Source organism: Melospiza georgiana, chromosome 2 (genome assembly GCF_028018845.1).
Source record: "Melospiza georgiana isolate bMelGeo1 chromosome 2, bMelGeo1.pri, whole genome shotgun sequence".
NCBI classification, from domain to species: domain Eukaryota; kingdom Metazoa; phylum Chordata; class Aves; order Passeriformes; family Passerellidae; genus Melospiza; species Melospiza georgiana.
Genome location: NC_080431.1, coordinates 105,929,462 through 105,946,130, shown reverse-complemented (window position 1 = coordinate 105,946,130; position 16,669 = coordinate 105,929,462). Strand labels below are relative to the sequence as shown.

The window sequence follows — 16,669 nt, the reverse complement described above, 5'->3', positions numbered from 1 at the left end:
GCTCAAAAAGCCTCATAGTCTACTGTAATTCATAAGCCAAAAAGAAAAAAAATGCAAGGAAGGAAAGGAATCTGTTTGGCTTGATTTGTTGCCCACGTGCAAGCATCTGGTGTGATACAAAATGCCTTCAGGTACCTCTCCAAGTATCCAGCAGCTGGTCCAGAATGTCTTTGATCTCCTGTAGGGTCTCACCCACATCTGGAAGCCCCATGTGGAGATCTCAGAAACCCTGGGACTCATCCACCAGGAGACAAAAGGAGACAAGTGGGGGATGAGTTTCAAAATGTTCTTTCAAGTCAGATTTTTAACCTAAGAACACCTTAGGATATCTCAGACCACAACAGATGCCTGCGTGGGCAACTGAATCATATTCAGTCGGTTTGGGGAAATAAAAAAAAAATATCCGGTAATATTTTAATAGATGTCCTCAAAGAGCCATAAAAGGTAAAAGGACAGGAACTTTTGTAATGAAATAGCAAGTTAAAAGGATGACATTAAAAAGAAAAAAAGGGAAAAAAGTATTTATTTTCAGTTTGGAAAATTGCTTTGAGGGGGAAATAAAAAAGGATGTAGGACCATGTGTTTTCAAGACAGGCAGAAGTGGCAGTGATATAGAATGCAGCCACTAAAATACTTGCAAAGAATTAAAAAGAGGTAGAACTAATCATAGATGTAAATAATATGCTAGATAATTGGTATTAATATCCAACTATATTTCAACAACAGCAGAGCCTTAAAAGTATGAAAGCAAACATCAGACCCACATCTCTCTGAGGTAAAAAAAAGGGGGAAATTTTGGTCCAGCTACAAGACATTTATCAGCTAAGTCCTCATAAATGTTGTGAATTATCTGTTTACCACCATAAGATTAGAATCAAACCTTAAATTTTATTTTATTGTGTAGGTCACATCAGAAGATCATAAAAATACTTTAAAAATATTTGAGTTCAGTGCATACAGATCTACTGCAGATACTTATGAATGCTTCTGCTTGGTGGTTCAAACTGGTATGATCACAGGAAGAATTATATTTAGCTTTCTTTATAAAGTTACCAGCAATAAGACTTGTAGATACAGGGTTTCTTTTTAAATTTTACCCTGAAATTACATTAGTGAATAAGGCAACATTCCTCAGGATGACATTAGGATATAATTGATTGTTTTTCCAGATTACAAGAGGAACCGACCTCATCACAATAAAGGAAAAGCTTTGCAAAACCAACTGAAAAACCTCAGAACTCTCCTAAAAGCTTACATGCTTCAGAAAAAAAATGCTATTGTATCTAGCTTTAACATGGGTAGGAGGAAAGGGATCTCATCTCCTCATGCCAGAGAAATGCAATTCAGAAAATTGTAAAAACTGCATAGCAACCTATCTGGGAAATCCTACCAATGTGTCCAATCTGTGCTTTGTGTCCATTTGTCATGGCAATCTTTTATCTGGGAACAAAGGCACAATTGCTGAAACAGCTCTGCTTGTATAAAGTAACAGTGTGTCCAATAGGCAACAAAGGCTGGCTCAGTTCTCAGAACAAATAACCTGGCTGGCTCCAGATGAGCTTGCTCAAGGAACAGCAACCACACTTCCCTCCCACATGGAGCTGGGTGCCAGCACAGCCCAGACACCACCTGGACATCCAAGGAAACCTGTCCAGACCCAGGGGATGTGCCCAGCTCTGGGCTGGCCTGGATAAACAAATCAGAGGTTGTCCTATGTGAGTTCACCTTGGAAGAGCTGACGTTCTAAGTTCTTCACACAGGACTGGCCAGAGCAGTGGTTTTGCTTACCTTGACCATGACATCCAGCATGCAATATTTCAACTACTACTTACTGTGATAAGCTGATAAATAAGGGACAGTAAAGTTATAGTTATTATTTTTAGGTGGTCAGATACTGAAAAGGATGGTGTATCTTGTTGGTACCCAGAGAGAATATATGCATCACGTATGAAGAGAACAGAATATATGACAGAATATGGCAATTACCACTAGTAAGGAATTATGTCACTCTACCTTATTTTTAAAAACAGACTTAAGCACATCAACAATCAGACAATGAATTTATTTGCAGGATACATTTATCATACATAGAAAACAATACTTATTGTTTGGTTAATTAAATAGAGAAAAAGCAAAACAAAACCACAATACATTATTCAGTGTTCCATATATTTGTTAGCTGACATTTTCAAAATGAAGCTTTCTTTTTTTCCTGTTTTTTAAAAAACCCATGATCATGAACAATGCATAGTGGGAACAAAGGGTCTAGAAATCTAACATTCCACAGCTGTGAGTCAGCGTGAAAAATAAGGCCATGTAGAAGGAAAAAAAAATCCCACAGTGAATTTTTAAACAATACATATTCCATTGACAGGCTTCAGATAAGATCAACTGAGTATATGCAATTTAAAAACAAAGTAATGTAAGGAAAAGATGAATTTAAAATATTAACAAACAACTTGGAAATAGATTTTCCAAATAGGCTTGGAAATAGCCTCCAAACTTTCAACCAGTATCAATGAAGATCAATTATACTATGATGCTACAAAAACCATCCCAGGATGAACATCCAGAGGTGAGAAATACCCAAGTCCATTTTACAAAATATGCTTCAACTACTCATGCTACTTATCAGCACATATTTATTGAAGGAATGACAAAGTGTTAAGAAAAAAGTTTGACCACCGGTCACTGAATGATTCAGTGAAAGGCTGGAAAACATATCTTCCTGCTCTGAAATGTTAATTACAAGTTCTTTTCGGGTTTCATGGCAATGTAAATGGAATGAAAGGAATTGCAGTGTCATATCCTGCTCTTTGTTCCTGTCCTTTCACACCAGGTCAGCAGTGTGAAAGTTTCATAAAGCTGCCATGAACTCAAGTCCTTCACTGCCCTTAAACGCTGCCATCTGCTCTTCACATGATGGAGTGGATGAGCCCAAGGCCCGGGAGTCACAGAGCTGCTGTTTTGTGGCAGTCCCCAGTGCAATGCTCCCAAATGCTGCACTGTGCAGGGTGTGTATCCCAGGTAACTCAGTCACATTAAATAACTAATCAACAGAACATGTCACATGAAATTCAGGATCAAGAGGGTATAAAATATTTGCCAATATTGGGTCTTACCTGTGTTAAGGTTCAAGATACCTTACTCACAAAATTACAAGAACAAAGCTGAGGCAAGACTGGTTGTGGAAATTGGTCTGAATGCAGGTGTACAGAAAGCATATTTTACAAATAAGTACTTATATCTAGAGTTTAACTGACATATTTTAAAAACAGTTAAATACAGACAAGGCTATATAAACCTTTATAAGCCTTCTTCATCGGTCATTAGTGATATCCAGATGTGTATGAAAGCTCTGAATTTGTAAAACATACATAATTTATTTAAAAAATATTCCTACAGGTCACCCTTTGGCATCACGTAAAATGTATGGGAAGTATGGGAATGCTGGGATTGCTGATGTGCTAAACTGAAGAAAACATATCCTCATTAAAAGAAAGCTGAAACACCCTGACTGCCATGGAGAGTTCTGTCCTGAAAACTTTATTTCTTCACTATGCTCTACAGAGCCTTGTTCATCCCATTTCTCCAGAACAGCACAAACAGCAGCAGTAAAGAGTGAAGGCTGACCTTTTTTAGTTGCCCTGAAAAATCTGTGTTTACCATGCTTGTAGCTGAGGCTTCACAGAAATAAAAAACATGCTTTAAACATCAGCTGAACAAAACTCATGCAGCTGTGGTTACATCATGAACCCATCACTTGTCTTCTGTTAATAAAGAAGTTAAGAATTGCTTTTGGGAAGAAAACATAAGTTTCTCTTTTTAAATCCAGAGAAAACCATAGAGAGAATTCACAGAGAGGTGGAAAAAGAAAAACAAAAGCCTACATTGCAGGATATGGAGGATTGCTGTAAGCTATCCCTAAAAAAGCACTAATCCACCCTATGGCTATGTGTGTATCTGTTACACAAATGTATGTGTACACACATATCCACAAATGTAAAATTATCACATTAACTATTAACATGGTTGTCACAGAAACTAATAACATGGTTGTTTCATTCTAAATAAAAAGGATGAGTTAACACATTTTCCACCGTGGCTCATAATTTGGGATGACTAATCTGCAAGTTTGCCTATACTTTTTCTACAGAAGCCTCTATAATTTAATTTGTACAGAAGCAAGCTGTTTTTAAATTCCCAAGTTAGCAAAGAGCATGTAACGTCCCCCATGCTAAGGAGTTTGCCATTTTCATGTCATATCATGCACTATCAGAAAATGCTATGTAAATATTTGCTGATATAAAAAAAACAACTTCATTTAAAAAAAGTAGAACAATGATTATAATTATGGAATTCTTCTGGAAATTTTCAAACAAAAGCTAAGTATAACATTTCTGAATATTAGACATTACTTTTTCCATCTGATACAGATTTAAAATGCATAGTATATACATAAATAATAGCAGCCATCCAATCTTTAAGAGTGCTGTGTTTTATAGTCCAGTCAATATGCCCTAAAATTATATTGATGGATTCTGTAGTAAAGATTCTGAGGGGCTAATTAGAATAAGATGTAGAAGGATTTAATTTAAGGACTTTCTAATTTTACAAAAACAAAACACACATCAGAAATACTGATGTAAAAATCCAACACACAAAAATCACTCTGTACTTTTGTGTTTTCTCTTGCTAAATAAATGACTAAAACCCAAGGAAAAATCATCCCAGTGAGTGTACATATGGCACATGCTTATCAGAATGTAATCCATATGTCAGGATTATAGAGAATGAAATGGACCCACTGAACAACTTCTTCTTAAGAGAGTAGTCCAACCTGACTATTACTTTTGTCTACACTAATCTAAGATGTGCTGGGTCACCATTCATACTCAGTTTGCCTAAAGTCTTTATGTAAAGATCCTGTACATACCTAAATCAACCCTTACTCAGTCAAATTTTAGCATGTGGAGGAATGGACTCATGAATTATTTTTAAGCACTTCTAGTCCTCTCTCTTCCATACATGGTATCTAGGGTCTTTACAGGGCACTAGTGGGTTTGTTTTGCTAAAGCCATGACCAATGGCTTCTCCACCCTCTTCTTCCTCATGAGGTCAGACACAGACTGAAGTTCTACTCAGTAGAACTGTGGCTTTCACTGACTGTGTAAAGTACACTGGCTTTTGCTTCATTTGATAAAACTTCATGTTTTGGTAACACACTAAATAACCAGGAACAGCCAGCCAGCCTCATTATAGCAGATGAAATTTGTGCATGCCAATTCAGAAGCTTTGGGTTTTCCCAAATCTGTTGCCTACATTTCCATGAGAGGCACTATGCTAAAGGATTGTTCCAAGCCATTGTAGTCAACATGAATAAATAAATATCAAACTTGACATGTTTTGAAAGTCAATATCCTGTCTTACTAAACTACATTAAAGCTTCTAAGTCCAAATTATTTTGCACTGTAGATTGGATGATACAGAGGAAAGTGTTATAGAGCCACTGAAAGGAAGAGCTCAGGTCAGTAAACAGCCACTGAGGTGAGAGGGCAGTCTGGAACAGTCTCAGAGCCAGGCCTTGTGCAAGGACCAGGCTGCTCCTGTCCTCCTGCCCACTGAGGGATGGCAGAGTGGCCCATCTGCTACCCTGAATCCTCTCTGTGTTTCCAGGAGTGATGACAAGTTAGACTTAACGAGTGTAGTTTGCTTTTCCTTTCTTGCACTTTGTTTTACTTTTAATGGTCCCCAAAGGGGCCAGCTCACACTGGACTGAAGGGTTCACTCTCTCCTACAAGGACCTGTCCCAGTTTGCCTGGGTTGAAATGACTGAAAAGGAGAGGCACAGGCCAGCCACCCCACAGAGGTGAACTTCAAGGGGCCACCCAGCCTGTGGCAGTGCTGGAAGTGGATGCAAACTAGCCAACAACAAAGAAATAAACATGGTTTATTTAATCATTACTGCTTGCATCATTGTAGGAAAGGAGTGCATCTGAAGTGTGAAAGTTACTGTGCAAAAGTACACATCAGTGGGCAAATGCAAACATCATAGAGTTATAAATTTGTGCAGCAACACCAGGAATTGGGCTCAGCCCCCTTTGAAAATATCCAGGCTTTCACCTCAAGTGCCAAAAGAATCTATTTTACCTGGTCCTGGATGTTTCAGTGCTCCCTGCAAGCCAGGATCTGTGAGCTTTGGTTCCACTTCAGTTCCTGGTGGAAAGGCCATTCTGTAAAGGAACTCTGAGCTGCAGCAGTTCCTATGGGGAACACTGTATGAGGCAGAAGTTGCAGGGTATTTTTCTAAAATTTTCTATTCCAAATATTTAGGCTCCCAAACCAGAGCATTTTTGTTTAGACATCAGCCTATATTGAGGCAAGGCTCTGACTGAACCTGGTTTAGATAAACTAGGCAATATATCACAGGAGGAAAAGACATGAAATATATAATCCTATTGGGTACAAAACATTGCAAACCTAAAGAACTTCAAAGCACATCAGACATACTCCAGTCAGTAAAACACTGACTATCCTTCCACTGTTGATTTAAGAACAAGGAAATGGTCTGTATTCATCTCAGAAAGCAAAGCAAATGTTTAAATAGTACAAGTCTCAATCATATTCTTCCTCTAAATAATTCATGTCTAAGACAAGCTAAATATCTTTGTTAGCTATCTTTGAACAGAATGAATCCTAGCAAAGGAAAATTACCCTTTGAAATACAGAAAACCATCAGTGAGTTACTGTACATATTGCATGCATAGCATTAGAAGATAGACACCATAAAAACAACAGGTTTCACTTTCAACTGTGAACAGGTAGAATACAGTATTATTTTCTGAGTAAAACACCACAAACATTACATATCACTTAGGAAAACTGTGCACAGCATACTTCAGCACTCAGAAACTAAATTTCAGTTATCTTGTAGCTATTGCTGACAAATATTGCCTTTAAAAAAACTTCAGCTGTGTTTGATAACATACAACTGAAAGTGTAAGCAACACGAACATGTGGGCTTGTGGGCTTTGTTATCCCCCCACATGCTTCATTTTTAGCAGACATTGGCACCTCTCATCTACATCCTGAGGACAACATTCCTCCAGTCATTTTGGCCAGGTGGAAAGGAAAGCCATTAACCCAAATGGCTGCTCTCTCCCCATTAACACATGGTAAGCATTTACCTAGCTTTTCCCCATTTTGAAAACAGACTTTAGGGCTTCTTAAAATCCAGTTTGGTAGAATACCAGACTAAAAAAAAAAACCAAAACAAGCCACTGAAGACTATGCTGATTAAGAAATTATCAAAGCCTACACAGACAATTATTTAAATTATAAAACAAAACTGGTTTTTTCTCCCACTTTACAAATGTTTGAGGCAAAATAATTCCCTTATTTTGAGATCTGAATTAATGAAGTCTGATTTTTTCCTATGAAATCTTAAAATGAAATTTCTCCAGAATAAATACAGAGCTTAAAGAGTAAATAAAAAGGCCCCTACTTTTTCCTACTACATTTCCCATGACCACAGGCATGGTGTTATAAAGTTTTAAATTAAAACAGCAACCAGCAGTTGATTGTTCTTTCGGTGTCATATTAAGGGAATTATTTCAATCTCAGTACTGGACACATTTTGAAATGTAATGTATTCATTATTTCTGTGTACTTTGAGAACTGATGGAAGAATATCCGATGTTCTATCGCGCCGTCACCATCCAAAGTCCCAGTGCAACATTGGCAGCCAAAAGTGCACTCCCAGCAAGCAAAATCAAAAAGCCAACAAGCTCTCTGTTTTGTTTTTCTACAATTAGGGAGCTCAGTGTGGCTTCCAGGAAGGAATTTAATATCCACTGACCATCCAAAGCGAAGCAGGGCACAGCATTGATAACTGCCAGTGCTCCTGATAGTGAGATGAGGTACCTGGTTGAATTAGTTAAGGTTCATTGAAAGTATCTGAGAAAATGCTAAAAAACAATAATAAAAAATAGAGATATATGTATTGTATTTCTAGTATTCAGAAAGTGACATGAAAAGATTATTTTTCTAGCTACCATTCTTTTTCACAGAAATTATATGAGTAAAATTAGTTTTATGCCATAACATACCCACTCAGGGAATTGCCTTTACAGATTTTGTTTTGTTTTTTAAGAGCTAAGTTGGGATACTTAAACCTGCACTCCTCACAACTTGAGTGAAAGCAGGAGACAGCAAAACCACCATCTTCTTTGATTGCTTTGTGTGGTTTTGGAGGAAGTTTATAGCTCTGATGCCATGCCTGAACTAAGAAGGTATTCTAGACCCAAGTATGAAATCATGATTAGGAATATTTTCCAAAACACTCCCTAGTAAATGACTAGAATATCATCAGAAATCTGACCTATCTCTCTTACCTACCTGTTGGCCAGAAAAGCTGAGTGGATTTCTGTACATGTGTGTGCACGTGGGAATGAGGCACGGGCAGGCAATTTTCACTGCTGGTTAAAGGCTTGCTAACTGCAGTACCCACCTCCATCCTGAACAGCCTGGCAAGAACACAGCCAGAAAGCAGCTGGGGCAGAGTGAACCTTGATGTGCTCTCAGAAAACAGCAGCTTATGTGGTACCTTTCCTCTGCTTCTATGGACTTTTATCAAACTGAACTATACAGTTTAGTTATTCTATGGCCATACATAAACATTTCAGTTCCTAAGGCTAAGGATTCCTAGATTACCCACATTCAAGTCTACTAATCTATAAGTATGTGTATATATATAATCTTGTTCATTAATAAGCAAGAGTTAATTGAATTATCCTGTTTTTTGAACAGCTATTCTATTTTCTTTTGAAGAAAAAAACAAAACTGCCATATCCTCTTATTTAGTTCAGTATAATGACACAAAAATAATAAAACTCTGATATTGCAAAGCTAGCAAGCACATAGCTTTTTTCCTGACTTAAATTCAGGCTTACTTTGGCTTTCTTGTCACATCTGTTAAGGCTCACCCTCAAGAGTTAAAAAAAACACTGACCAAAAATATGCTCTTAAGCACAAGAAAGTGAGAGATTTCATTTTTAGCTTGGCACATGGACAATAATCAATGCAGAGATGGGATAAAGATGTCAAATCTCTACAGAAATATTTTAGGGCATCCTGTCTAAAATGACATCCAACTGAAGCTTTTAGGTCACTGAATTCTGAACAGCTCCCTTCTTACCTTAAAAGAACAAGCATACTTCAAAGGATACTTGCAAAATGTCTCTATCACCACAGGCAGATCGATACTTAGAAAGTTTTGTCGTGGTACAAAACTGCTGAGACTTACTGAAATGAAAATACACAAAGCAGGAAAAGTCATTCCAGGGTTATAAAATTATGAATTTTAGATTACAATTTTTCAGAAAAATCACATGTGAAATGACCCTCTTCCAGGACAAATAATCAATCTCAATAAGGGTTTGATTAGGTTTTTTTGTTTTTACAAGAGTGCAGCTATTATATTTTTCTTAAATGTGTCCACTGTCACAGTAAAGTCACTACACAAAGCACAATCAGCATTTCAGTAAAACTAGATCTAAAGTACATATTTTCAGAGGCATCCTTAGTCATAAAGACCCAACTGTATGACTCCAGTATTTTTCAAAGAAAAGACATTATAGTTACCAGACTTTTTCAACATATGCAGTCCACATGCATACAGTGGGTGCACATAGTGAGTGTATTTTTTGGCCAGAAAAAATTTTCTCTAGCAGTACCTGCAGAAGATCCCCCCAGCCCATGAGGCCAAGCTCACAGTGTACCAGCAGAGGGGGAGATGGAGAGCAGAATTCCAAAGTCCCTCTGAGAAAGCAAAGGCTACAAGGGGATTCACAGCTGCATCACACACCACCAGTTAGCTGATGCCTCAGGTTTTAGCTTTTATATTTTTCAAATTCTGTACTGCTTTAGTGTACGGGTCTGGGTCTAGGGTTCATATCAGGGGATAGTAAGCTCTCTTCACAGAGTAGGTAGACAAAACAATTCCTTCTCTAGCTGGGGACCAAGGACAACAGACCCAAATTTCAGGCCCAAGAGCATAACCAATGGTGGAATGAAGAGAGAAAAACAAGCAGTATAGGACTTCATAATCTAAAGCTATAATTGGACAATTAACTCCAATATGCCAATGGACCAGAACTCATAAAAGTGAGAGACCTTGTGACCTGTCATCCATTATGTGACCCTTTTAGGTTCATCTTGGTTGTAGTCCTGGCTGGGCTCTTGTACTGCCCAAGGTGTATCCATTGAGGCCTTTTAATAAATCCCTACTTTATTCTTTAACTCTGTCTAGCCTCTGTTCTAGATCAGCCTTCACAGGGCATCATAGTCAGTACATAAGTAGCTTCTCTTCTGTTCAGATGATAAGTGACTTCAAGATATATCTTGGTGCAACTCAAAAACCTGGGAGGTGGGACTTGGCATCCATAAAAATAGTGACTGGAAAATTGCAGTGTCAAGGATCACATAATCTTGAATATTACTCTGCACACTGTTCTTTGAAGGTGTACATGAACCTTCAGTAGACTGCATGTCAAATGTTTCTGAGACATTCTTCAGGGCAATTGCAGTAGTTTGAGACCTGCCAGAAGGCACTATGTTAGTACAGGGATGTTCCACCCATTCAGGGTCTCCCAGCACAAGGGACCATTTGAGAACCATTCTGTGATAGCTGCAAGAAGAATGCCTTTCCTACTAAAAGGAAGGCACAGCAGGCTCTTATCCCTAGAAGGAAGAGGTTAGGGTAAATTAATGCAGAATTAGAAAACCACCTTGAGAATAAACTTGCAGAGTATCACCAATACTCTCTGTCTTTAAAGAATGACTTCAGATGTGAGTTGCCAGCCACAATGGCCTGAATTTTCCCTACCTATGTGGAGAATAGTTATAACCATAAGAAATATATACCTCACAGAGAGATATTTGAAGGCAAGAGTTCAAATCCACTCAATATAAACACCCCTTGGGAAAGGAACTTCCAAGGACAGTTTAACCCACCCTTGGAGAAATTTTAACCATAGGCTAAGAGAACACTGGGAACATAACATACCAAAAGTACTGCTAAGTATGTCTTCCTTAAGAGTGAGATCAGATTTCTTCAGGTTCACTAAAGAATTCAAGGACACAGTAACAAAGACAGGGGAAAGCAGTTCTAAAGTCACATAAGGCAGAGAATATTGTCCATTCAGCCACATAGACATTTTCTTCTGTTAATAGATGCTCTTCTGAGAGGTCCAGCCAACAAACACACCATGGGTTGGAAAGATATGGACAGCAAGGAGAACCAAAAAAAGAATGGGCTTGGTGTGGCAGCAAGCAGAGAGCTATTCAGTATCCAAACTGCCAGTGTGCTTGAAAGTCATGTTTTTGCTCAAAGCTTAAGACTGACCTTTGACTTAGGGGAACTGAGAGAAAATAAGTCTGTTGGATGACAGAGTGAAGACCACAACAGACAGAAATCCTGGATACTACCCAGCTCAGAAAGTCAGAAAGTCAAGTCAATCACAGAATCACAGAATGATTTGGGTAGGAAGGGACCTTAAACATCATTCTGTTCCAACCTCCCTAGCACCGGCAGGAGCATCTACTAGACCAGGTTGCTCAAAACCCCATCCAGCCTTGCCTTGAACACTACCAGGGATGGGGCAGCCACCATTTCTATGGGCAACATGTTTCAGTGCCTCACCGCTTTAGTGAAAAATTTCTTCATTGTATCTAATCTCTTTCTAGAAGAAAGCCTGTATGATAAGCTACTGATTATCAGAGATACAACTGGGAAGTTCTTTGAAACATTCTACGTGGTTTTTGAGCAGTTTTTAGTATCAAATAAAAAAATAGTTGAACCACAAAAAAGCCCCAAAGATACATTTTTTTTTCTTTTACCTATTCTACATACAGAATTACTCAACTAAATGCAATATTTTATTAAAATACTCTTTTAGTCTTATTTTAAAAATTATTGTTAACCAAGCAGACACTACAGCCTTCTGCAGCTTGATACAGGGGATTGCCCCAGAGCAGGTGCAAGATCTTGAACTTGGTCTTATTGAACCTCATGAGGGTTCAAGTTTGTTCAGGTCCCATTGGATGACTTCCCATCCTTCAGGTGTGCCAACTGTACCACTCAGCTTGGCATTGTCTGCAGACTTGTAGAAGGTGTACTTGATTTTGCAGTGGGAAGGCCGTGTCCCAGCCCTTGGATGGAGCTGCCCTATGGGATGTGCTTCCCTGCTTGGGAGGGCAGCTTCCCAGGAGCACCCCAAGTTCCACCCCCACACAGCCCTGCCCTGGCTGCAGAAGACCATGAGGTCACAGAACTCCATGGCACTGCACTGGCCATAACAACCAACTGCTCAGCCCCCAACCCCAACTGCAGCAGCAGCAGTGTGGCGGAAGGGGGACCATGGCCCTCGTCCAGCGTCTTTTCCTCTCCCTCCTTGTTCTCTTGATGGTCCTGCATTCTCGGGCTGCCAACTATGCTCCACAGAAATCACAGGAAGCGGGTAAGCTGCCAGCACTGGTCCAGCCTTTCATGGGCTAGTGGGGTCTTCCCTCCAGTGCTTTAGTGAGGGTTTCCTCTGTGTGAGCACTCTCCTGTTAAGAGAGTCCCAAGGGTTCATCTCTCCTGCAGGGGGGCTGCACATTGTGCTTGAAGAGTGTTGAACTGCCAGCTCAGAGGTCCCCAGGTCCTCTGCAGCTCTGGCAATCCACTGACATCTGGCTCCCACGTTGTTACCTGACCCCCATCCAGGGCTTCTGTACATAAGAGCAGAAGATCCCAACACACAATGGAAACACTTCTCTGTGTTTGCTTCTAGCTGATTCTCTAGCAGATTCTCTGGCAGCTTGGAGGAAAGATGGTTTGGAGCCCTTGGGCGAGCTTGGACCATGTAAGTTCTCAATGTCCCTTCTTTTAAAAGAACAATTATCACTAATGTGTCAATAGCTTACTAATGAGCAATTTTCTTTAAGATGCTGAGGCTGATGGCTCACAGAAATCTGCAGCCACCAAGCATATGCATAATCCCACAGGTAAGTTAGCTAGAAAAAAGTACATTTACCGCTTCCCCTGCAGCTCCATCCCAGAGCTTGTCCTGAGTACCTAGGTGACCAAAGCTACCAAAGTAGCCCCAGGCAGGATCACTCTCATGAGCTGAGGTCCACATTAGTGTTCTGACTTGTATATTGGGCAAGGAAGATAGAGGGAACCTCCTCATCCTCCTATATCCTCAGTGCCTGTGCCATGCTGAGGCTCTACCTGTATCTGCTTTTTGGCAGTACTACCAAAGTCTGGAGAAAAAAAAAGAATGTGAAAGCTGGTGAATCTCCTCAAGCAGACCAAAAGCATGCAGGTACTGAGCAGTCCTGCTGGGGTCCCTTATGGGGAAACACATCCTGAAACCTGAGAGTGGCTGCAAGGGGTGCACATGCTGGGGAAAAGACAGACAGGGAGAGGATCTCTTTTGAAGGCCTGACTCCATCCCCTTGGGGCGTGGGAGCTGGCCCAGAGAGGGAGAATTCCACGTGGAACTTCCTGATGAGTTTTTGCCAAATAAGTGACTGGCCAAGCAGCAATGCCCCCCACTCCTGATCATTTGAGCCCTGTTCAGAGGGACAACCATCCCCAATGGGTGGGAGTATGCCTCCAGAGTATGCCTCCAGGACCAGCACTGGGGGAAAAGAAGAACATTCTGGTGATATCGAACATGCTGCAAGTTCACAAGTGGTAAATAGGCAGCAGACAGGCTAACACTTTGAACTGCTCTGCAGAAACGGCTGTAGAAACAACCAAAGAAGCTCCTAATGGCCAGTACCACATGGGAAGTGTTTTCTGTCGTGGAACAGCCTGCACAGTAGCCATAGTGCTAGTCGTGCTTGCTATGACAGTTGGGATACTGGTGTGCTCTCTCGCAATCTGCTGGTGTGAGAAAAAACGGTGAGTCATCAATCCCCTAACAGCTCCTGCTTCCCTCAAAGGCAGCTCACAGCCACAAAGTGCTTCTACTCAGACTGCTGTGCAGGAGCAAGTTAGTGGCTGGTTGAAAAACTCTGCTGAGGCTTTTGCAGCTGTCGGCAGCTTTAACTGGCCTCTTATTTTCTGGGTCTTCTCTTGGGGGGCCTACTTGGACTGGAGCCAGTGTTTGCTCAAATTGAGCCTGCCTGGATAAGAGCAGCTCTCATGAGCGACAGGCAGAGGCAAAACAAAGTCAGGATGAGAAAGAGTGGGGGTAATATTGCTCTAGAAAGCAAGAGATGCATTGGCACCTCCTGCTGACCAGTGAACCTGCCTGAAGGAGTCCCTCTGCTTGGTGATGCCTCTGCCAAGGTGTGCCAGCAGCTCCACTCACAGCAGTGAGCCCTGCCAGCTCTGGGCCCTGCTGTGGAGGAGAGTCCCTGTGCCTCACCCGCAGCTCAGCCACCTCCTCTCTCCACAGGCAACTCTCTGGGGACCAGCAGGAACGCGCCCGCCTGATCACACACTCAGACAGCCAGACCAGTATACCTGAACCTGCCCAGCAGTAGCCCTAAGAAACTCACACATCTAATCCCTGAGCTGTCCCTGTTCCCCTGCCCCCTCTTGGCTGCCCTCAAGCAGGTGTGGGAACTGTCCAGCCCCAGCCACAACAGAAACAGCCCCCTCCACCCCCAAACCTGCTGGCCCAGCCCTCTGGACAAAGCTGAAGGTGAGCCTGCCAGTGTAGGGGTTGAACTGACAGAAACACAACCAACAGCTTCAGGGATTGGCTTTTTGTCTCAATAAAAGGGACAGTCTTCACACAAGTATTTGTATAGTATCAGAATATCCAGAGTTGGAAGGGACTCACAAAGATCATCAAGTCTAACTCCTGGCCCTGCACAAGACATCCCAGGAGAGACACCATGTGCCTGAGAGCATTGTCCAAATGCTGCTTGAACTCTGTCAAGCTTGGTGTTTTGACAGTCTCTGTCAAGACTGCTTCCCTGGGGAGACTGTTCCACTGCCTGACCACCTTCTGGGTGAAGAACCTTTTCCTGATATCTGACCTAAACCTCCCCTGGCACAGTTTCAGGCCATTTCTTGGGGTTCTGTCACTGGTCACCAAGAGAAGAGATTAATGCCTGCCCCTCCACTTCCCCTCATGAGTTTGTAGACCATGATGAAGTTTCCTCCAGGCTGAGGAAGTGATCTCAGCTGCTCCTCAAATAGTTTCCATTCTAGACTCTTCCCCCTCTTTGTAGCCCTCCTCTGGATGCACTCTAATGTCTTTATATCTTTCTTATATTGTGGTGCCCAAAACTGCCCTCAGCACCTGAGGTGAGGCTGCCCCAGTGCAGAGCAGAGGGACAATCCTCTCCTCCCTTGCCCAGCTGGCAATGCTGTTCCTGATGGCCCCAGGACACAGGTGGCCCTCCTGGCTGCCAGGGCACTGCTGGCTCAAGTTCAGCTTGCCTCTCACCAAGACACCCAGATGTGTTCCTGCGGGGCTGCTCTACAACCTTGCATTACACAGTTTGTCTGTATGCAGAGGTCAAGTGATATCCAATGCAAACCACTTGTCAAGTTGAAGACTGGTATCAGAACATCTGATCAAAACTCCTGTTCATGAGCCAAAATAGCAAAATGGCTCAGACAGCCAGTGTATTCAAAGGTTTCAAAAGACACACACTGCAAAACTTGAGTTTCAAAGCTTGACTGTCTCCTGACAAACACTTAATGGCTACTACCACCCTGAACCTGAAATTATGTCTACATTGAGAATGGATCATTGCCCTTCTTCCCTCCTGTTACAATAAACTGTTGTCACTGACAGCCACCTGCATGGATCTAAACTCCAAACCTTGCTGCTGAAGCAAGCTCCAAACACAGAGAAACTCTTCAGGAAGTTGCTGGACTGACCTTTAGAGACTGTAATATTAAGCAATGAATTTTGTGGTTGTAATGGATCAAACCTAATGGTAGAAGTCAAACCTGTCCTCTGAGGAATAACAAAAGAATTACAGAAATTATGCTCCACAGGCATAATCAAAGACACTGCTGGGAAGAGGTGAACAGCAATGAGCCTGGGTGAGAGAAAACAGTCATTGTTTTCCCACTCTAATTAAACAATCCTTTGACCTGGAAATAACATTTCTTTTGTTGACTCATGCTAGATGGTGTTGGCAAATATCGAGAAGGATTCACAACAGATACAATTTTAATTGGAAGTGACTTGTAGACTAGGTTGACCAAAGAGCTTTTCAAAACTTCTTCATGGGGGAAAGGGCATGTATGCCACAGAAGAGACAGACAGCACGGCATGAGATACTTCTGTGTGGTCTCCTGAAGAACTGTATGTGTAATCCTTTAAGCCTGGGTTAAAAGCAATGAAGGATCATCCTCAGTTATAAGGGTAAACAAGCATGGAAATACTGAGAGAGCAGGCTGTACCAGAAAGACCTTCACCATGGATTGTCGTTGCTCATAAACACGCCCAAAGCCAGGAAGTGCCTTTTTCATTTTAAAAGACTTGGATACAACAGAAGTAGGTGGCTGGTCAAGCTTGAGGAAATGATCTCTAGGTAAGTTCCTTCTTTTTGTGAAGAAAATCTTACAGTTTTGGTCTGTGATGGGTAAGAGTAACATTCAGGGATATGATGTTTCCTCAAGTAGTGTGAATTCCTAATATAAATCTTA

At 41.3% G+C, this 16,669-nt stretch overlaps 1 protein-coding gene across 1 annotated transcript in view; it reads right to left on the bottom strand.

Annotated features, from left to right (window-relative positions):
- Positions 1-2,071: 2,071 nt before the first annotated feature.
- The window catches only part of MBTPS2 (membrane bound transcription factor peptidase, site 2), a 40,211-nt gene continuing 25,613 nt past the window's right edge, over positions 2,072-16,669 (bottom strand). The window contains exons 10-11 of the mRNA XM_058018512.1: positions 9,228-9,303; positions 2,072-7,923 (exon numbers count right to left, since the gene is read on the bottom strand). Of these exons, the coding sequence (XP_057874495.1) occupies positions 7,701-7,923; positions 9,228-9,303 (299 nt within the window). The 3' untranslated portion in view covers positions 2,072-7,700. The remainder of the gene's footprint in view (positions 7,924-9,227; positions 9,304-16,669) is intronic.